Source organism: Fringilla coelebs (assembly GCF_963513975.1).
Source record: "Fringilla coelebs genome assembly, chromosome: 18".
NCBI classification, from domain to species: domain Eukaryota; kingdom Metazoa; phylum Chordata; class Aves; order Passeriformes; family Fringillidae; genus Fringilla; species Fringilla coelebs.
Genome location: NC_140044.1, coordinates 13,127,597 through 13,149,488, shown reverse-complemented (window position 1 = coordinate 13,149,488; position 21,892 = coordinate 13,127,597). Strand labels below are relative to the sequence as shown.

Here is a 21,892-nt window from a genome sequence, read left to right as displayed (position 1 = left end):
GGCACTCTGCATGGTGCCCCTGCCCTTGCTGCTCTCAGGGCAGCATCTTCTGCCAGGGGAGGGGAGAACAAGTTCCTCTGATGCCCTGAGGGAACGTCACTCCTTGGCCATGGTGCCAAACATGCTTCTGATGTGAGGATAAAGTGACACAGCCAATTTCATAGAGCTGCTGAGAGCCTGGCAATCCAACATCGGGTGTGGAGCCAGAACTCAGAGAGGTGAGCAGTGGCAAATGCCCCCACTGCCCTCCCAACCACCCCTAAACCCTGCTGGTTCTTCAGGTCCTGTGTGCATGAAGAGGTGTCACACCTCTGGGCATGTCAGATCTGAGCTGAGCAAGACAGAGCAGAGCACTGCCAAGCCCACCATGAAACCATGGCCCTCAGACATGGCAGGAATAAAGATAAAGGATAATTTATGTTAAAAAACCCCTCATATTTCAAAAATCCAAGTAGTGGAAGGTGAGGGATGAAAGAGCAGCTTCTGAGTCCATGGGGTTGGTAAGAAGCCTCTTCATCAGCTGGTGTGAGGCCAGTGATCTCCAGGAGCTTGGAGGAGCCACCCCTGTGTTTCTGGAAAAGGCTGGCTGGGTGCAGGAGACTCTTCATCACAGCTGGGTCACCTACTGAACATGTTGGTCCTCAGGGGTGTGCCCTGACCTGCCCTGAGGGACCAGATCCCCCCCAGAGAACCAGGGGCTGAGACTGTCCCACCCATGGGCACATTCTGCAGCTCCATGAGATCAGTGCCCCACGGGAGCTTTGGGATGGACCAGAGAGGTGGTGGGAGAAAAAGGTCCCAGAATGGGTTGGGTTGCAAGAAATCTTCCCTGAAAGCCCATCCCATTCCACTCCTGCCATGGCAGGGATGCCTTTCACTGTCCCAGGCTGCTCCCAGCCCTGCCCAGCCCGGCCTTGGGCACTGCCAGGGATCCAAGGGCAGCCCCAGCTGCTCTGGGCACCCTGTGCCAGGACCTGCCCACCCTCACAGGGAGGAATTCCTTCCATGATGCCTTATTTTCTGCTACCTGCACCTTGGAAAACATCCAACCAGTTTGAGCACATCAGGCCATTCAAAACTTTTGGTATTTTCATGGTTTATGAAGGGACTTCATAAGGAAATGTGGACAGCTGGTTCCACACCCCATCAAAATCCAGAGCCTACAAAGTGATCCAAAGGAACTTCCTGCTGACAGGTATAACCTGGGAAATCATCTGCAGGAGCACAGGGAGGCTGCAGCAGTGCTGTGCTGGAGGAGCACAGGCTGCACACACAGGACATGGCTCTGCAGGAGCATGGACACACTCCCACTGCCCAGGGCCTTGCTGTGCAACTCCCTGGCTGCCTTTCAGGGTCTGTCCAGACCTTACTCCTGCTGAAGCTGGAGCTTGGCCTCTCTCTGAGTGTGAACAACAAATGTGGTGTGGCTGGCTCAGCCATGGCCCCGAGCACTGCTCTGGGGGCACATTCCCATCAGAGCCTGTGTCTGCCTTGCTGCCCTCCTCCCTCCACCCTGCCCTGCCCAGCTGAGGAGAGCCTGATGGAGAGAGGGCTGCACATGGGCACAGGGCAGGTGCAGGGCCAGCTGCTGCCAGCAGGAACACTTCACACACTGCCTGATGAGCCACCAAGGCTGCTGGCGCTGCCAGGGAACAAAGGGACCCAGCCCTGCCCAGCTGCAGCTCCCTGGCTCTGAACCCTTTCTGCTGCCAGGCTGCAGCTCACAGCTGCCAGTCACTGCTCCCATGGACTGCAGAGCCCCTGACAGCACCAGGCTGGGAACACTCTCCAAGGGAGAGGCACTGGAAGCCCAGGAGAGGAGAAGGAAAACAATCAGCTCCATGTCCTGGGTTGTAAGATGTGGCTGGGGCTGTGTGTTCTGTCCCCACCTGTCAGAGCTGGGCAGCTCTCTGCTGTCCATGGGGCAGTTTTCTTTATCTCTCCCACAGCCCATCCTCCCTCCAGCAGATCTCTGCTGTCCATGGCCACTGAGTGTCCCTGCAGGGCTGATCCAATTCCATATCCCATGGGGAGATGCTGCGCCCAGGGCAGGAGCCAAGCATTCCTACCTGGATACAATCTGCCCTGGAACAGCACAGCAGCCTTTGCCCCCTGCATTCCCAGAGGAGCAGCTTTCTCCTGCCCTGCATTCCCAGAGGGAGAGCAGGCCCATCTCCAGCAGCCCTGGAGCTGCAGAGGAAAACTCCCCCCTTGTGCAGAATCCTGCTGCAGCAGAGCCACAGCTGGCACTGCAGGAGGGCTGAGCCCCCGTGGGATGGGGCTGTGCCCCCACCCTGACACACAGGGGACAGCGCCTGCCTGACTCTGGCAGGGGTTTGTTTGGTACTATTGCATTTGTATTTTTAATTTTCCTATTAAAGAACTGTTATTCCTACTCCCACATCTTTGCCTGAGAGCCCCTTAATTTCAAAATTATAATAATTTGTTGGGAGAGGGTTTGCATTCTCCATTTCAGGGGAGGCTCCTGCCTTCCTTAGCACACACCTGTCTGTTCAAACCAAGACACTTCATTTGCTGGTCTCCACTGCTATAAAGAGCCCTGTGGAGCCCTTGCTGCAGGGGACAACAACAGGGAATTAATACTCTCAGCTGTGGTGGTGATGGGCAGTCAGATCCCACTGGATTCTCTTGGGAGTGAAGAAGGAGAGACAAGAGCTCAACAGGAACATCAGCCTGGAAAGATTTTGCATCTCATTCCCATTCTGGCTCCCTCCTCTGCATCACTGACTCCATCTGCCCACCCCAAGGCAGCCCTGATCCCTCCTGCTCATACCCAGGCACCTGTTCCCACACTCAGGGGGAGCCTGTGCTTTTCCAGTCCACATGGCAGGGGCAGGGGATGGTGTGGATCCAGCTTCCAGTGCCTCCCTCGGGCAGCTGTCTCCTGCAGTGTCTGCAGAAGGCACCCCAGAGGCTGCCAGGACCTGCAGGGACAGTCTCCTCAACAGGGTGTCTGCAATGTCCCCTGGCAGCCCCAGCCTGTCCTCCCTCTCCACATTCCTACACAGCCATCCTTCCTGTATTTAGAGAAAAGCCTCCAACCTTGATTGTGTCCCCACAGCTCTTCTCTGCTGGGTTCTCCTGCAAGGGGAACATCCCAGAGCTCACTCCTGCAAGGGGAACAACCCAGAGCTCACTCCTGCAAGGGGAACATCCCAGAGCTCACTCCTGACAGGAACAGCCTGAGGAGCTCTCCTGTGCTCAGCCTGGCCCACGAGGGGCAGGCAGATCAAAGGCAGCTGAGTTTGCATCTTGTCCAGGACATGAACAGGACACCCAGCTATCACACAGTCCTTTTGCCTCCTTCTGGAATTCCAGCCCTTTGGGACCAGCAGAGATCAGAGGTTTCCTGAGAGGAGATTTTCCTCACAGCAAACCTTTCATCTCTCTCTTCAGCTAAGTGAGTAGGTGCTCCCTGTCTCCAGGCCACATCTCCTCTGTCTGGAGCATCACAAGGAGCTCCTGGGCTCCCCCAGGCCCTCTCCATCCTATCTCAGGCTGCACATGTGGGCAACATCTGGGCTGGAAGCATTCCTGGCACGCTGAGCTCTGCCAGGTCTGCAGCTCCACTCTCTGGAGCTCGAGAGAAGTAAGCAGAAGCAGCATGGCCTCAGCACAACCTCCCGTGTCAGGCTGTGCCAGCAGCAGGGTGGGAATGGGCTGCAAATTGCTCTCCTTGGTGCCCATTGCTGCAGCAGACTTGGAAATCACCATTTTTCATTAAAAATCCTCTCCCCAGTTCCAATTCTCAGCTTGGAGCTGGTGACACCTCAGAGCAATCTGAAAAAGCAAAGATGCAGCTGGGGGGGATTTGCTTGTTAGTTCTCATGCCACAGCAGTGCAGACTGGGGGAAGTTGTCTTGTTTAACATCTGCTGGCTGAAGTCAGGCTGAGCTGGTCTGGAGATCAGCTCTCCTGACAGGCTGAGGGTAAGGCCTGCTCCTGGAAGGGAATCACTGAATTACAGAATAGGTTGGGTTGGAAGGGACCTGAAAAATCATCTTGTTCCCACCTCCTGCCACGGCAGGGACACCTTCCCGTGTCCCAGGCTGCTCCCAGCCCTGTCCAGCCTGGCCTTGGGCACTGCCAGGGATCCAGGGGCAGCCACAGCTGCTCTGGGCACCCTGTGCCAGGGCCTGCCCACCCTCACAGGGAACAATTCCCATCTAACCCTGCCCTCTGGCAGTGGAAGCCATTCCCCTTGTCCTCTCCATGTCTTTCATACCAGACAATGTCTTTCCCCACCCTTGTTCTTCCCCAGCAGTTCCAGGACAAGGCCCTGGGATGATCCAGAACTGTGCCTTTGCTGTTGGCTCCTACAGTGACAGCCCAGAGCTGAGGTTTTGGGCCACAATGTCACATGTGCCTTTGATCCCATCCCACAGGGGAGCTGGCAGCCTTCAGCCCCTGCCTGGGGGTGCTGCTGGAATGCTGTTCTCCAGCTCTGTGCCTCACCATGGATCCTGCTGACCCTGTCTTGTCACTCTGGCCCTGCTGGGTCATCACTGGCTCAGCCCTGACCCTCCCTGCAGATCCAGCATCCCAGTCTGACTGGGCACTGGCCATCCCTGCACCCTCCCCCATGGGACTGGTGCTGTTTGGGTTTTGCCTTTAGTTCTTCGATTTGTTCTCTCTATTCTTCACACATGTATTTGTCACTCTGTCACCTGCTGTATTTGTGACTGTTTTTTCCCAGTAATTTTCCAAGACCTTTCCCCAGGCAGAAAACCAAAGCAAATTCCAGAGCTCCAAGCCCTGGGGGTACAGGACCCCAGTGCTGCCTTGGTTCTTCCTGGGAACCAAGGCTGAGAACAACTCCTGGAGATCCATTCCGTGGACAGAGCCCAGCCAGTGCCAAGGGGGGACTCCAGAGAAGGGGCTTGACCTGGGGGGGAGTTGCCTCACCACTTGTGCTCCTAACTGGTGCTTTTTATCAATTATGCTAATTTCCTAAAACCTATAAAAATTTACTCACCCCATGGGGGGTGGGCTTTTGTGGACATCTTTCCATAACTGCCCCTGAAATCCTTCAAATAAAAATTCACTTTTATATTCACAGTATCACAGAATGGCCAGGTTGGGAGAGACCTTCAAGATCATCGAGTCCAACCCAGCCCAACTCCTCAACTCAACCCTGGCCCCCAGTGCCACATCCAGGCTTTGTTAAACACACCCAGGGATGGGGACTCCACCACCTCCCCGGGCAGAACATTCCAGAACTTTATCACTCTTTCTGTAAAGAACTTTTTCCTAATATCCACCCTATATTTCCCTTGGTGCAGCTTGAGACTGTGTGCTCTGGTTCTGTCCCTATACTGTACTAAAGAATACAGAAAGGATACTTACTGAATGCTGCAAAGATAATAATGAAAACTGGTGACTCTCTCCAGAGCCCTGACACAGCTTGGCCCTGAGTGGCCAAAGAGTGAAAACAACTCCCAGCAGAACCCAATGGAACAATCACCTGTGGGTGAACAATCTCCAAACACATTCCACAGGTGAGCACAACACAGGAGAAGCAAATGAGATCAGAATTGTTTTCCTTTTCCCTGAGGCTCCTCAGCTTCCCAGGAGAAAAACCCTGGGCGAAGGGGTTTTTTTTCAGAAAATGTGAATGCTACACCCACCCAGGGGCTACTGAAGATCAAGGCCACAGCCCAGGCAGGGCAGGGCAGGGCCCGGGGCACTCACCCAGGCTCTGGCCGGCCAGCACGCGGCCGTTCTCGCCCAGCACGGCGGCGCGCGCGTGCCGCTCGTTGGAGTACTGCACGAAGGCGTAGCCCTTGTGCACGGAGCAGCCGACCACGCGGCCGTACTTGGAGAAGATGGTCTCCACATCCGACTTCTTCACCACCGCCGTGTTCAGGTTGCCGATGAAAACCCGCGAGTTGATGGACTTGGGGTCATTCTTGTTGGTGATGTTGCTGGTCTGCACCTTCAGGGACATCTTGGATGCCTGCAAGGAGAGGTGGGGAGGCAGGAGGGTGTTGTTATGAGTAAAAAAAAAAGGGTTACACATTTTTTTAACAGGTTGCAGAGTTACAAGTTGAGCTGGATACTGGCAGAGGAGAATTCTTTGTTAGCTGCATGTTGGAATCACCTTAGGAGTTGGTAGTTAACTCCCTATTGTTGAGAATTCCCTTTTTTGTCAGTACCACCCTTGTCTGCTGGCAGGTGGATGGCCCTTCTGGGACAGTGCAAGGAGGGGACATCGGAGGACATGCAAATAACCTCAGAGCCAGCATGCCACGGGAAAGCTACCCCAGCAAACTTACCAAAAAAGACCCCAGAAACAATGAGCCAACACAGAATTAAGAGATCAAAGTGATGTCTGGATGTGAAGAACAAAATCCAGAGCCTGCAGAGACACTGAGACGCCTTTTTGCCCCTCACCCTACCCAAGGAGGACCTCGGATGGAGCCAGGACCCTGAAGTTCAAACCAAAAGAGTGAACAAGGGGTATCCCTGGTGCTCTTGTGAGGATGGAACCCCCAGCTCTGCCCATGGACAAGTGGACAAAGCTGCATTTTCCTCCTCCTCTGTGCCACTCCTGGAAGCAGCGGCAGCATGAGCGCAACCCATCGGCTCTCCCCCACCTGAGCTGATCACTTTTAATAAAGGCATTAAAAAGTAGAAAGATCTCCTGCCCTATTCATTTCAGTGTGAGAAAGAATTCACAGATAAAAGGGTGGGGAGGGGGCAAAGCTCTCAGTGGAGGAAGCAGCTCCTCAATTTCAGCTGGTCACAGTGGGGCAGATCCCACCTCCGGGAGCCACTGGGTGTTGGGAGACCCAACTGGCACAGTCAATCCTAAATTCAATCTATTTTCAATTCAATCTATTTTCAATTCAATCTAAATTCTTGATTCTGGAAATCAATTGATCAGGCTGGCCCCTGGTTGGTTCTGTGCAGGGCCAGGAGCTGAACTTCAATGATGCTTGCGGGTCCCTTCCAACTCAGGGTGTTCTGTGATTCTAAGGTTGCTTTTAGGGGAGAAACCAAGATTTAAATCCATTTCACATCTAAGTGAAAGCTTTAATGCTGTCATACCAAAGCTTTTACCTGTCTATGCTAAACCACAAGTCAAAGACCTCTTTGTGAAGCAGTCTGCATCTCCAGGCTTTCCCCTGCCAGCACTGCCCAGCCCAGCCCTCACCATGCACAAGGATGGGTTTGTCCCTGTAAGGCCACACTCACACATGGACGGGGACTTGGGATTTCTGGATATAAATGAAGAGATGGAAGCAGCGATCAGCCCAGCGCTCCTGCTGGCACCTGCACTGCGCTGCCTGCACGCCGGGCTTTGGGCTGGACTTTGTGCAAACAGGAGGTGTCACTGTTAGCCTGGAAATCGCCATCACACAGCTGGGAGCCACTCCAACTCCTTCCCGTGGCTGCCAGGCAGGATAGGATCCTCCTTAGGCAGCACTGGGACAGGTTTGCCCTCTGAGCAGGAGGGACAGGGCTGAAGTCGTGTGAAACCCAAGGCAGTGTGACCTGTCTGCTGCAGCTCCAGCACAACCCCCAGCTGTGCAGAGAGACCAGCTCGGATCCCACCTCCCAGAGCCACAGGGATGTTTGGGATCGTGCTGTGCTGCACACACAGGCTGTGGGACCGACCCAGGGGCTGTGCAGGGTGTTCTGTGATGCACATGGGGGTGTTGCTCTTCCCCAGCCCCTTCCAGCAGCAAGCACAGGCGTCCCCACTCCCAAGGGCAACACTACCACAACTTCTGGAGGTCCCCAAGCCTGGCACAGGGGTTCTGCTGCTACCACAGGGCCTGGTGTCCCCTGCCTGGTGGTGCCCAGCTCCTGCCCTGGTTCTGCCTGGCTTGGGGGTTTTGGCTCTCTGGGCCCCAAGTCTGAGCACTTGCTCTGAGGTGGGGACAGCTGGTGACAGAATAGAGCAGGGACAACCAGAGAGAAAAGCTGGAGAGCAGGAAGGCTTAAGGAACACCCTGCTTCCAGCTCCTGAGGCACTGCCTCTGCTTTGCTGGCCTTTAGCAACCCAACATTCCTACTGCCTCAGGTTCAAAATGCAACTGTTCATCACTGAGGGGCGATTGTTTGCATGTGCTGCGTCTCCACCACATTTGTGGGGCCACTTCTGAGCCTGGACCTGAAAACAGCAAATGTGCATTTGAGCATCTGTGCTTTAATTCCTGCCTGGTAGTGCTGATCACGAGTGCCTGCCTGCCCTGGTGCAGCCCCTGTGGGCTCTGTGCCCTGCTCTGCTCCCCAGCCCAGCCTGCCCCAGGCACTGACAGGGCAGTGGGGGATGTCCCAGCTTTGCTGAGCCCTCACCATGGAGTTCCCTTTCCTAACTCCTGCCCTGTGCCAAAAAGCCACAATATTTGGGGGTTGCATCCAAGATTTTGCAAAACCACAGTGCTGCTTCTTCCTTGTGCTCTCCTGCACAGAGATTCCCCACAGGACACAAAATCTCTGGTTGCTGGAGAACATCATCACACCCAGCTCACCCTTCACCAGGGGAGCTCCATTTTGGCTCCTCAGGTATGTTTGGATGTTTGTGGGAAATGGATTTGTAAAAAATTCTTAAAACTTGACAGAAGTAGCTAAAGCTGATAGGCCAAGAAATGCTTATAGTGTATTGTAATTAAGAAATTGATTGTAATGACATAAATTATAACATCTGTATTATTTCACTCTTCTCACGAGATTAAAAAGAAAATCAAAATTTTTCAAAATGCCTCTCAGTTGCTCCATCTCTAGGTCAGAAAAGGGCATAATCCAACAAATGTTCTCCCTTCTGAGCTCCCAGCCCCTCAGGGTCTGCTCCTGCCCGGGGTGCCCACACAGACCAGCAGCAGTGTCAGCAGGAGCAGGTGAGCTCCAAATCCCAGCATCTGAAATTGCAGGCAGGGCCATGGCAGGAGACTGCCCATGCCCACAGGCAGAGGGGTTTGCAGCCTGAGCAATCCCCCAGCAATGCCAGGGCACAGCTCCACCTCCCCAGGGGAGCACAAAGGGCTGGACACCCCATCCCTGTCCCCATCTAAAGCCAGGCCACACAGAGCACTGCAGACACTGCAAGTCTGAGCCTCTCTGTGAGGATGTGGCTCCACAATAAATCTCCCCTGCCACTCCATTAACCTGCCACTGAGGCTGGAAATAATCTGCCTGCTAAATCCAATCTTGAAAAAAAAAAAAAAAAGAAAAGTTAAACTTGGTCTGAGTCTGGCTCGTTGTGTTTTCCCTTTCACACCTACAGATTAAAAGAGCCAGATGCTTTTGTTTTATTGCTGTAAAACCAATTCCTGGCAGGCAGAATTTTCCTAAAAACACTGGGAAAAATAGCCAAAGGACAGGACTTTGAAAGGAATCTAAGTGAATTCAGTTCTCAACCTTTGGCAGTGGTGCTCCAACTTCCACCCCTGTATCAGCCCTTGTCTAATTCTCTCTATTTGAAATTATTTTTGCAGAGTGCCACCTGGAAGAGGGTCCCAAAGGAAACTGGTGCAGATGGGGAGAAATGGAGACCTTCCCCAGCTTTGGTCACTCTGGGTACCAGCTTAAGGCTCAAGGACTCATTTCACAGAAATCCTGAGTATCTGCACCAAGCCCAGCTGGAGGCTGCTCCAGGGTGGCACCAGTGCCCACTGGAATCTCCATGCTGAATGTGCTCAGTGCCCAGGGAATCTCCATCCTGAATGTGCCCAGTGCCCATTGGAATCTCCATCCTGAGTGTGCCCAGTGCCCACTGGAATCTCCATGCTGAGTGTGCCCAGTGCCACTGAAATCTCCATGCTGAGTGTGCCCAGTGCCCAGGGAATCTCCATCCTGAGTGTGCCCAGTGCCCACTGAAATCTCCATCCTGAGTGTGCCCAGTGCCCACTGGAATCTCCATCCTGAGTGTGCCCAGTGCCCACTGGAATCTCCATGCTGAATGGGCCCAGTGCCCACTGGAATCTCCATCCTGAGTGTGCCCAGTGCCCACTGGAATCTCCATCCTGAGTGTGCCCAGTGCCCACTGAAATCTCCATGCTGAGTGTGCCCAGTGCCCAGGGGATCTCCATCCTGAGTGTGCCCAGTGCCCAGGGGATCTCCCTGCTGAACAAGCTGGCAGTGGCTGAGGCTGTGCAGGACCTGCAGAGAGCCTGCACACTGTGGGGTACCTGCAGCCAGGTGGCCCACCCCAAACCATGCCACAGGGACACCCTTGGTCCCTCTAAGCTGCTTCCCCTCAAGAGGGGAGGGGATGATGCCTTCTCACTTTTCCATCCTCATCTGCTGGAGTTTGGTGAAGTCTCCAACCCATTTTCTACCCACACATGGCCCTCCTTTCCTGCAGACCTCTGAGAAATTCCCCTGGTCACTGTGCAGAGCCTGAGCCCCCCTCCCCGTGCTTGGAACCCCCCATCCAGCCTGCACTGCCCACCTGGATGCCAGGATGCTGCAGGACTGTGTCCAAAGCCCTCCTGAAGGGAGGGCAGACACCAACCAGTCACTTTGGCACAGCAGAAAAGTAGGTTGGTCAGGTTTGGCCACCCCATTTCCAGGTGAGGAACGTTCCCTCCCTCAGAATCAGACACAGCACTCACATCAAACACACCCCAGCACTGCAGAGCTTCACTGCTGCCACCCCCCAGCCCCAAATCAGGCACAGCCCAAAACCTCCCCAGGCACTGATCAGCCCAGTCAGGTGTTATTGACATGAGCTGAAGCTCAGCCCAGCTGTTTGCAGCTGCAAACCCCAATCCCATCAGGGGCTGAGCTGCTGGAGGGATCCCTGTGGAGGAGGGATGTGGGTTAAGCTGCCTCTGTGCCTGGGCTGGAACAGGCTGGGATTCAGGTGGGATGTGGGGAGGGTGGGGGGTATAAAATTTTGTTTTCCCCCAGATTTCATGGGCTCTCAGCAGGTGCCACATGAGCCAGCCCTGAGCTGCCAATGGACCCTTCCCCATGGGGGTTTGCTATTAAAAAACAGATCTGGATGAAGCTGAGGTGTGGGCAGGAAGGTACCAGATGGATCTTCACCTGGAGAAGGACATCTCCTAAGGCATCTCCCAAAATGAAGATTTTGGCTGCCATGGAGTTGGGGGGAGGGGGGGAGGGGTGTTGGAAAAGGGGAATTTGTGCCTCTCCTGGGTCTCTGCTGCCCATCCCCACCTCACACCCTCCCTGTCTGGCTCCTGTGACCTTCCCCATGCTCCCTGCAGCTGTGCTGTGCTTGTTCCCTGCGCTGTGTCCTCCCCTGCCCACCTGGGGGCTGGATCCCAACACTCTCATAAAGCTGGGCATGGGATGAGCAATTCCCACTCAGGTCATTCACTTTGGAATTCACTTAGGTTTTATAGAGCCTGGCCTAAGGCTAGGACACCCCACATTGCAGGGGGCAGTGACAGAGCAGGAGCTCATCCCTTGTGTCAGGACCCAGGACATTCCTCTGGCTGTCCTGGGTGATTCCAGACCCTGGCAGGGGCTCAGAGACCTTGGCACGGAGTCACAGACACCTGTGCCTTTGATTTTAGCCCATGGAAACAATTCCCAACTCTGTGGGAGGAGTTACAAGCCACAAGGGTTTGAGTAGAATGACAGTGAATTTGTCACAGGGTGAAAAAGTAGAATTTTGGGGTTTTAGAATGGGGGTTCAAGAGGCAAGATGGAGGAATCTGGGCATGTCCTGTCCTTCTCCTTCTTGTCCTCCATCTTCTGCTGGGATGGTGACACTTCTGGATTGGTTTAGAGACAGACTGTCTAACATAGGTGATGGGTATTGGGAAGTTATTGTAAATAATGTAAATGTAGTTTTTAGTATAAAAGCCAACACTGCCCCAAGGGCAGGGACTGTGCCACAACCCGACCTGCTGGACAGAGCTCAGCAGGTCAGAGAAAGAATGGAATGGATGAGAGCAAATAAACAACCTGGAGAACCAGAGCCAAGGAATCCTGACTTCTTCTTCAGTCTTGGGGCTGGGACAAAGAGACTTTCTGGCACCTCGGGGTCATCAGGACACCAGAGACCTCGTCACCCTTGGAATCCCCGGTGGCCCCGAGGTGACCCTGGGACATGGGGGGGCAGTGCCCACCAGCTTCTTGCTCTGCTGTGTCCACTGAGGGCAGAATTAAAAATGAAATAAAGGCTCAGCTGGGAGCCAGAGCCACAGTGAGCTGTGAGCCAAAAAGTGAACAGCTCCTCTCTCCACTGTTGCAGTGCATGTTGTATTATGGAACGGGAAAGAAACTGCAAAAGTGACAGGGAAGTCAGAACATCACAGATTGTGGGGTTCCTTTAGCAATCACAGCTCTGTGCTGGGCTGATGGGAGATGGGACAGGGCCACCAGATGGCCAAGGCGAGGTCAGGCAGGGTGATGGCCGTGCTGCTGGCAGGGCTGGGCAGGGGCACCTGGTGTCTCTGCAGATGGAGCTCTCCAGGGCCATCTGCCCACGCTCTGCTGGCCCTGCCCGGGCAGGCAGCAGGGGTTTGGCAGCAGGGACAAGGCAAGGCCAAGGCTGGGGAATGCTCAGAGGGTTTGGGCCCCATCACTGGTGTCTCACAAACCCCTGGGCCCTGCAGCCTGTGCAGGGTGCTTGCTGCTGCCACACACCAGCCAGGCATCCCCTGCAGAAATCAGTCTCCCCTTCTCCTCTGGGGTTTCTTAAACACAGCACTCACTTGGCACCACTTACTGGCCTCCTTCCTCAAACAACTGGAAAAGGGCATTTTAACCACAGCTGTTAGTATTTCATACTCTATCCCTGTGTTCCAGCAGGGAATGTGTGTCCAGGTGAGATCCAGCAGAGCCATCAGCTGGAAAACAGCACAGCTCCACAGCTGGGAGGGAGAGTGGCCTCTCCAGCCAGCCTGGAACATCCAGCAGGGCTGAGCCAGGGCAGATGTGTCTGTTTCTGTGGGTCACAAACACCCACACAGCACACACACATATTCCTGCTAATTCCAGGACATTCCAGTAACCACTGCTGGCATCAGCAGGGCCATTTCACCTTTCAGCCCCCATCCCACAACTGCCACAAGATGAACTAGAATTGGAAAAAAGACAAAAGGCAACAAGGAATAATACTTGGACATGAATAAATGAAGGTGCAAAGGAGTTCTTCACCTCCAGCACCCCAGAGAATAACAAGGACAGAGTATTAGGATGATCCCTGTTTTCTGCAAGGGAAACTGAGCTCCAAACAGAGAGGTCTGGGGTGGAGGGGTGTGTGCCGCCAGCCTCACCAAAGCCTCCAGAGATATTGCAGGGGCACTCCCAGTCTCAAATGCCCCCAAAGACACAAGGAGACTTAAGGATGAGTAAGATTTCTCCTTCCTTACATCCTTCCTTCCTTCTACAGAATCACTTGAGGTGGAAGGGACCTTAAATCCCATCCAGTGGCACCCCTGCCATGGCAGGGACACCTCCCACCATCCCAGGCTGCTCCCAGCCCCGTCCAGCCTGGCCTTGGACACCTCCAGGGATCCAGGGGCAGCCCCAGCTGCTCTGGGCACCCTGTGCCAGGGCCTGCCCACCCTCACAGGGAGCAATTCCTTCCAAATATTCCATCTAAACCTGCTCCCTTCCCTTTCCTTGCTTGCTGCCTTCCCTCCCTCCTGCCTGTGCCATCCCCTTGGACAGCACTGAGGCCACAGCATGGTGACCCCAGGAGCAGCTGGGGACATCCTTCTGCAGCCAGGCTGGGCTCTCCAGCACCCTGTGAGCACCAGCCCTGCCACCTGAGCCTGGCATCTGCCCAGGATTCTCCAGGGGTTCATCCCCTGGGCACAAGGGCACCTGTGTGCCACTGCCAGCTGAGAAGAAACCACAGCAGGGATTAACTGAGCTTTGCACCCCGGACATTCAGGGATCCCCTGGGTGGTGAGGTGATTTAGGGGTGGTGAGGATCACTCCAGGCTCCCAGTGAGCTCCCACAGCCCAGGGCAGGCTGTGCCCACCTGCACATGCCCCTGTTCCATGCAGGGAGGGGGAGGGATGCCAGCAAACCTCTGCCTCTGCTTCTCCTCCCTTCCTGTGACAGCAATGTCACACACTGTCCCTCTGCTGCCAACGTGCAGGAATCCCTTAAAAATCCTGCTGTGCACCCAGGAACAGCACTGGAGTGCTGATAGCTGTCCCCCCCTCCCTGCTCTCAGTGCCTAGATTGGAGGGTAACTGAGAGCCAGGTGGTGCACACCCCAGGGGAGAGAGGAACTGTCAGGGCAGGAGAAGGGAGAGCAGAAAGCAAACCCAGCCCCCCTGTGTCCTGCAGGAGCTCTTTGTGTCATGTCACTGTGACAGCAGCAGCCTGGCTCTTCTGTCCCTCTCATCATGTTTGCTCACAGGAGGGGAGATGGGGATTTCTACCCTTGGATTTTCCTTTCCTGGGTTTTTCTATCCTGCCCACATCTCCACCCAGGAACACCATCACACCTTTTTCCAGCTCGGAGGTTTGACAAATGCAGGCATCCTGCAGGGACCTCCAGCACAGGGCACAGGGACAAAGCTGCTCCCTGCCAGCTTTGGGGCAAATTTGGCATTTGGGGTATTGGAAAAAGCACCAGCAAGCTGGATGGATGCTCCAGCCTGTGGAGCCCCAGTGGGAGGGGGGTGCACCTTGTCCAGGTGTTTTTAACCATCTCAGGTACTCCTGTGCAGGGCAAACCCCAGCCCTGCCCTCGCTGCTTTCATCCCAAACCCTTCATGCCCAAACATCTTTCTTGCCACTTGCAAGGGAGCAGCACAGAAAACTTTTTGGAACTTGATGGGGACAAAACTCTGAGTAGGGTCTGTTGTGACAGGACACAGGGGATGCTTTTGAACTGGAAGAGGGTCAGATTTGGTTAGATAAGGAATTGTTCCCTGGCAGGGTGGGCAGGCCCTGGCACAGGGTGCCCAGAGCAGCTGTGGCTGCCCCTGGATCCCTGGCAGTGTCCCAGGCCAGGCTGGGCAGGGCTGGGAGCACCTGGGACAGTGGAAGGTGTCCCTGCCATGGCAGGGGTGGGAACAAGATGATTTTTCAGATCCCTTCCAACCCAAACCATTCTGTTTCTATGAACTTGAAGGCTGAATCAGCAGCATTACATGGGAAGACAAAACTCCACCACAGGAGTGATTTCTGCACTTTCCTGCAAGCAGGCAGAAGGAGGAGTTTTAGGGAAGGCCTGGGCAGCACTGCCCAGCACAGACAGACAGACTGTCCTGGCTGTCCCACAGGGAGGAGCTCACTTTGGGCAGCCATCAAGGTTCTCCTTGGCTCTGAGGGGGGATTTAGGAGAATCACAGGGTCACAGAATGCTTGGGTTGGAAGGGATCTGAAAAATCCTCCTGTCCCACCCCTGCCATGGCAGGGACACCTTCCCCTGTCCCAGGCTGCTCCCAGCCCTGTCCAGCCTGGCCTTGGGCACTGCCAGGGATCCAGGGGCAGCCCCAGCTGCTCTGGGCACGCTGCTCCTGTTGGTTTGTTTTCCTTTGAGCTGAAAAAAGGCAGTTTTGAGACAGGGGATTGCCCTCCCCAGCTCCATGGGCCCCCCCCCAGTGTCAGTCCCTCCTCCTGGGGAGCCCTGAGCCAGTCCCAAACACGAGAGCCCAGCTCTGAAGCGTTGGTTTAATAACCAACCCCAACCCTGCACTCTTTTCAATAACTCCTGAGCCCCCACAAGCCCTGCACACAGAGCTGGAGGGCTCAGCCCTCCCCACAGAGAGCAGCAGGATCCTGCTCACTGCTGGGGGCTCCAACAAACACAATCAACTGGGAGGAAAGAAACCAGGGCTTGGGTTTGCTGGGGAAAACAGCTTCAAGCCTCCCAAACACGAGTGTTAAAGGACTGGGAAGTTATTAAAAAAGGGGGGTAGACAAAGATGGCACAATTATTAGACAGGTTCTGCAGCCCCAGGGCTGTATTTTAGGGGAGTGCTTGCTGTGCTGAGAGCTGGGAGGGGGGGAAAGGTGGATGTGGGAACTCAGCACATCGCTCCTGATGCCCAGAGCTACTGAGAGAACCCTTGGGGGGCTCAGGAGTCTTGGAATGTTGCCAAAAGTACCTGGTGGCTCAATTTTGACCCTTCGAGAGATGTACCACCTGTATGTGGGGATATGAGAATCACTGGGGTTTAAAGGGTATAGAAATAGCACAATTACAGGGCAAAACACAGATTTTAAGATTTTGGTACAGGGGGGTTGGAAAAACAAGATGGAGGGAGCTGGGGCCTGCCACATGGTTCTTCCTCCTTCTTCTTGTCTTCCATTTTCTGTGTGACACAGATATTTTTGATAGGTTCTTAGTGAAGGTTCACTTGGTAATAAAAATGATAAGTACTGGGGACAAAAGGTAAATATAGTTTACGTAGTCTTTGTTATAAAAGGATGCGACCGCCCTGTGGGCAGGCAGAGTGCCTTTGGCTGCCTTGCTGGGCAGACCCCAGGTGGGCAGAGAGAAAACTTTGTAGATAAGAAATAATAAACAACCTTGAAGAGCGAACCTGAGAGTCCAGCCTGGTCCTTTGGAGCCTGGGGAGCGAGCCCATCTCACCTTTGTCTGGGCAGAGACAGACAAACAGCCAGCCTGGACAGGTGCAGATGAGCTCAGCAGGAGCCAGGCTGAGGCTGTGGGGTCCCTCTGCACACCCTGTTCCCTCTGTGAGTGCAGCCAAGCACATCCCAGCAGGGAGGATCCTTTCCCTGCAGGCAGAGCAGGGTCCCTGGAGTGCCGCTCGGGGCCGTCCCCTCTCCTGGCCAACAAGGGGCTCCTTCTGCAGGGCCTGGGAATTTCTCCCAGCACTTCCCAGGGCTCCACCTTGCCCATCATGGAATCATTAAGGTTGGAAAAGACCTCTCTGAGATCATCAGGTCCAAGCACCCACCCAGCAGCCCCTAAACCCCCTCCCCAAGTGCCACAGCCCCAGGTTTTCTGATCCCTCCCAGGGATGGTGACCCCAGCCCTGCCCTGGGCAGCCTTTCCAGGAGGAAAAGTTTCCTGCCATCCAATCCAAACCTCCTGTGGCACTCATTGAGGCCATCAGCATCCCTCCCTGTTTCCAGCCTGACCCCAGGGCCTGGGGGGTGAGAGGGGTCAGGGCTTAACTTAGAACTGGAACAAATAATACCAAAGCTTTTTGTGTAATTAACAAGCTATAAAACCACTAAAAAATGAAACATGCCTCTATAAAAAGCAGATATTAAAAACAAAAATCCCCCCCAAAAAAACTCTCTTTCTCTTCCAACTAACAAAACAAATAACACAAGCAAACCCAACTCCTATTTCAACCAAACCAAACAACCCTACAAAAAACCCCCAAATGTCCTACCCAAAGTGCTCTCTGTCCCCCATCAATTACCAGACAAAACAAAAATTCCACAAAACCAAACCCTTTCCAAAAAACAGGACAACTCCCCTCAAACATATTAAAAAAACCAACATAAAAACATCATAGACAATTAAAAAAATTAATCCCAAATAAAAAACCCCTTAATTTCAAAACTAAAATACTCTTATAAACTTTAAAAAACCCTCTTTTCCCTGTAACACATAAAACTATTAAAAAAATCAAATTAATATTAAACAAAAACCTCTATACTAAAATAAACAAATATTAAAATAATTAGAATCCCATTAAAAATGTTAAAATAAAAGCCAGCCCTGGCTGATGCAGGGCTGTGCCCAAACACTGAGGACAGAAGTGGCTCCCCCCAGTTCTCCTTCAGCTCTCCACCCTGCTCTGCAAAGAGCCTCCTTTTTTCATTCTTAATTAAAACAAGTCATTTCAAACTGCAGAAATCCTGCCAATCCTTTGAAAAGCTGGCTCTGGTTTAAATTTCTGAAATCCTCCCTAACAGTGCCATACATAATCAATAGCTGTTTAAATAAGTATTTAATCAGCTGTTAAAGGTACAATAGTCACAAAGTCTATCAGGTCAGCCCTCAGTTTATGGCTGTGGCTTGTTCCATCTGCCCTATATATTATTGATGTCTGTAGAAGCTTAAAAATCTATTCATGAGAGCATTAAATCCTTCCTAATAAGTGTGATCAAGGATGACCTGGAGCTGGACAGTGGGAGGTGTCCAAGCAGGCTCTGCTCCTCACTCTGCCTTGAGTCCACACAGCTGGGGCTCCCCCAAATGCTGCACTGAGACACAGAATTCACAGAATTTACAGAACTCAAAGAATTCACAGTATCACAGAATGACCAGGTTGGGAGAGACCTTCAATATCCTCGAGTCCAACCCAGCCCAACCCCTCAACCCAACCCTGGCCCCCAGTGCCACATCCAGGCTTTGTTAAACACACCCAGGGATGGGGACTCCACCACCTCCCTGGGCAGAACATTCCAGAACTTTATCACCCTTTCCAGGAAAAGCTTTTCCCAATATCCAGCCCTATCCAAGGGTGAACTTCAACTGTTTCCTCCAACATTTACAACTGCTCACCACTACAAAGTTATTCAAGACCCTAATTCTTGTTCACTTATACTTGCTTATCCAAGAGTCTAGATGCTGCCAAACAGAAGATAAATAAATAATTTTAATAATTCTAGTTAAAATCTTTAATAAAAGTGGGTGCTAATTGATGGAAAAGTGTGGGCAATGAAGCTCAGTCACACAAATGCAAATAGTAATCACTATGCACGATCAGTCATTATTTACTCATCTGAAATCAATGGGTTTTTTCAGAGTAGTTTCCCTTGTATTCCCCTTGGTGAAGCTGGAGACTGTGTCACAGAATTCCCAGAATGGCCAGGTTGGGAGAGACCTCCAAGATCAACGAGTCCAACCCAGCCCCAACCCCTCAACTCAACCCTGGCCCCCCAGTGCCACATCCAGGCTTTGTTAAACACACCCAGGGATGGGGACTCCACCACCTCCCTGGGCAGAACATTCCAGAACTTTATCACCCTTTCTGTAAAGAACTTTTTCCCAATATCCACCCTGTTTTTCCCTTGGTGCAGCTTGAGACTGTGTGCCACTGTGGTATTTTCTGGAAAAATTCCCTTGCCCAGGATTTTCTCCTGGGAAGCTGAGAAGCCTCAGCCTCTCCATGTTTTACTGCTTTGAAATGTGGTTGGAGATTGTTTTATCCAACATGTGAATTGTTTTAACTTAATGACCAATCACAGCCAGCTGTGTCAGACTCGGAGGACTCAGTCAGGAGCTTTTATGATCATTCTTGTTAAGCCTTCTGATTATCTTTTCTGTGTTCTTTAGTAGAGTTTTAGGATAGCATAATAATATAATATAATATAATATAATATAATATAATATAATATAATATAATATAATATAATATAATATAATATAATATAATATAATATAATATAATATAATATAATATAATATAATATAATATAATATAATATAATATAATATAATATAATATAATATAATATAATATAATATAATATCTGAGAACATGGGAGTCAGATTCTCATTTCTCACCTCGTTCTGGGGATCCTCAAAAACTCAACAAATGTGTGCTCTGGCTGTGTCAGTGCTGCTGCAGACAGAGCCCAGCCCAGCTGAGCACAGGCACCTTTCAGGAGCTGTGCAGAGTGATGAGGGCAGCCCTGAGTCTCCTTTTCTGCAGGCTGAGCACCCCCAGCTCCCTCAGGGGTTCCTCTCAGGGTTTGTGTTCCCAGCCCCTCTCCATCCCCTCAATGTCCTGCCCAAACTGAGGGGCCAGAGCTGCACACAGCATTCCAGGTGTGCCCTCACCTCACAGGGCTGGGGTCACCCTAGAGCTCCTCTGCACCCCCTTTGGAGAAAGTTTTACCCCAAAGAATCATGGAATAGTTTGGGTTGGAGGGGACCTTCCACTGTCCCAAGCTCTGTCCAACCCTGCCTTGAATATTCCCAGGGATGGGGCAGCCACCATCTCCATCTGCTTCTGCTTGACAAGGCTGAAATTTTGTCTTTGAAAGCATTTTCTCCATGAAAATATATTTTAAATTAAGGCACTTTTCTCCTAGAAGCCCTCCCTCCCCAAATAGGAGCATCCTTTGATTGCAGAATATGCAACAAGTGGAGTTTTCAGGAGTCTCTGCTTCCAATCATCTCAGAAATCTCTTGTGAACAGACCAACATTCTTTTTGACAGCAGCAAAATAAATTTTAAAGGTCAATTGAATCAGATAAGCCCAGTCTGGCAGCCCTTTCAGATGCAGAATTCCAGGGACAACATTTAGGTTCTGTTCAAGAACAGAAACAAAATTCTTTGGAGGAAAAAATTCTCTAAAAGAAAAAAAAAAAAGGAGAGAGAAAGAAATGAAAAGGAAACAGCAATTAAATAGAATGTCATCCATAATCCCAGCAGTGCAAAACCTGATGATTACCTACCAGGCACTGGACAATGCTACATGCACTAATTAATTAAAGGCCTTTTTTACAGGCAGCTGAAGCCAGCTCATTAGTGTGTTACTGAGATGCTCATTAATGGCTGGCCATGGCTAATTTCTTGAGAATTATTCTTTAATTCTTTATCATTCCCAGCCTAACAGAAAACCACAATGTTTCCATCCCCCCCTCCCACTCACACGGGTTCTGATCATTTCCTTCATGAACACCCCCCAGCAGCCCAATTGTTGCTTTAACAGCAAATGATTGATTTATTAATGGGGAAATCCAAGTTTTTGGGAAGTTTCTCAGCAGGTAATGAACTGGCATTGCTGCTGCTGCTTTCAGCATCCCCTGCCCCCATCCATGAGGCCAGGGCTCTCCTCCTCACACTCACACAAACCCCTCTGGCCATGGCCAGGAGCTCTGCCAGGCTCCAGGGCTGGGCCACCTCTCCCCTTCCCTGGCCAGGTTGCTGAGGGAAGGACACGAGGATCTCTCACCACAGGGACATCCTGAACTAGGAGGAAAATCTCATTTTTGTGCTGCCAGTTAATTTAATTTAACCCCCTCCAGGGCCACCCAGCTGCCCAAGAGGAGTTGCTGGAGGTGGAGCTTCACTGATGGAATCCCCTCTTGGAGCTCCACTGGTGCCTTAAACCATTATGGCTGAAAAAGACCTGCAAGATGATCCAAGTCCAGCCACTGACCTCATCTCCTAAGCAGGGGAGCACCCCAGAGCTGCCCTTCCCAGCCAGACTGGCCCTGCTCATCCCCAGGGCACCTCTGCCAAGCCAGGAGGGTGATGGCTGCTCCTTCTGAGTGACTGAGCAGAATTCAGGGAATTCCTGTCCCTGGGCATTTCAGCACAGCCCAAACCATCAGGAGACCTGGCAAAATCCTGAGCTGAGGACAGCAGGACAGTCCCCAGCCAGATCAAAGGGGTCCCAGAGCAAACTGAGCCTTCAAAATGCCTGGCCATGTTCTCCTGCAGAGAAAACCATTTAAAAAAGCTTTTCCTCCCACCTGAAGGACCTCCTGTCATGGGCAACACCAAAGTGACACAGCTGCTCCCAGAGATTGGGCTCGTGGTGTCCCCCATGCAGGGAGCTGCTCCTGCTGATGGTGATGGTGATGATGATGATGATGATGAGGAGGAGGAGTGTGGAGAGCTGGCTGGGGGAGCAGCTGGTGCTGCACCAGGGCTGGGGCTGCAGGACCCTGCTGCCTCTGCTCTGGGATGGAGGGGGCTCCCCACAGATCACCCTGGTAAAGCCCAAGTGCCCAGGGCTTGTTCCTGAGTGATGGATGATGAACCCCCAGGGAATCTGGGGTTGACCCTCCTGGATAAACCCTGAGCAGCCAACCCAAACTCATTTCCTCTGCTGAGGGCTCATCTGCCAGTGCTCAATGAGCTGCTGGGAGCTGTGCCCCTGTTCCTGCACACAAACACAGCACAGGGGCTGAGGAGCCTCAGGGAGCCTCACTGGGAACCTTCACCAGCTGAGGGTTTTGCCACGCTCCTTTCTTCTCTCTGAGTTAATTACCAGCTGATTGCCTTGCACAATTATTTCAGACACTTCCAGT

At 52.5% G+C, this 21,892-nt stretch overlaps 1 protein-coding gene across 1 annotated transcript in view; it reads right to left on the bottom strand.

The window, feature by feature from the left end:
* The window catches only part of RALY (RALY heterogeneous nuclear ribonucleoprotein), a 139,841-nt gene that overhangs the window by 17,079 nt on the left and 100,870 nt on the right, over positions 1-21,892 (bottom strand). Inside the window, exon 3 of the mRNA XM_084217972.1 lies at positions 5,713-5,977. Coding sequence (XP_084074098.1) covers positions 5,713-5,968 — 256 coding nt within the window. The 5' untranslated portion in view covers positions 5,969-5,977. The remainder of the gene's footprint in view (positions 1-5,712; positions 5,978-21,892) is intronic.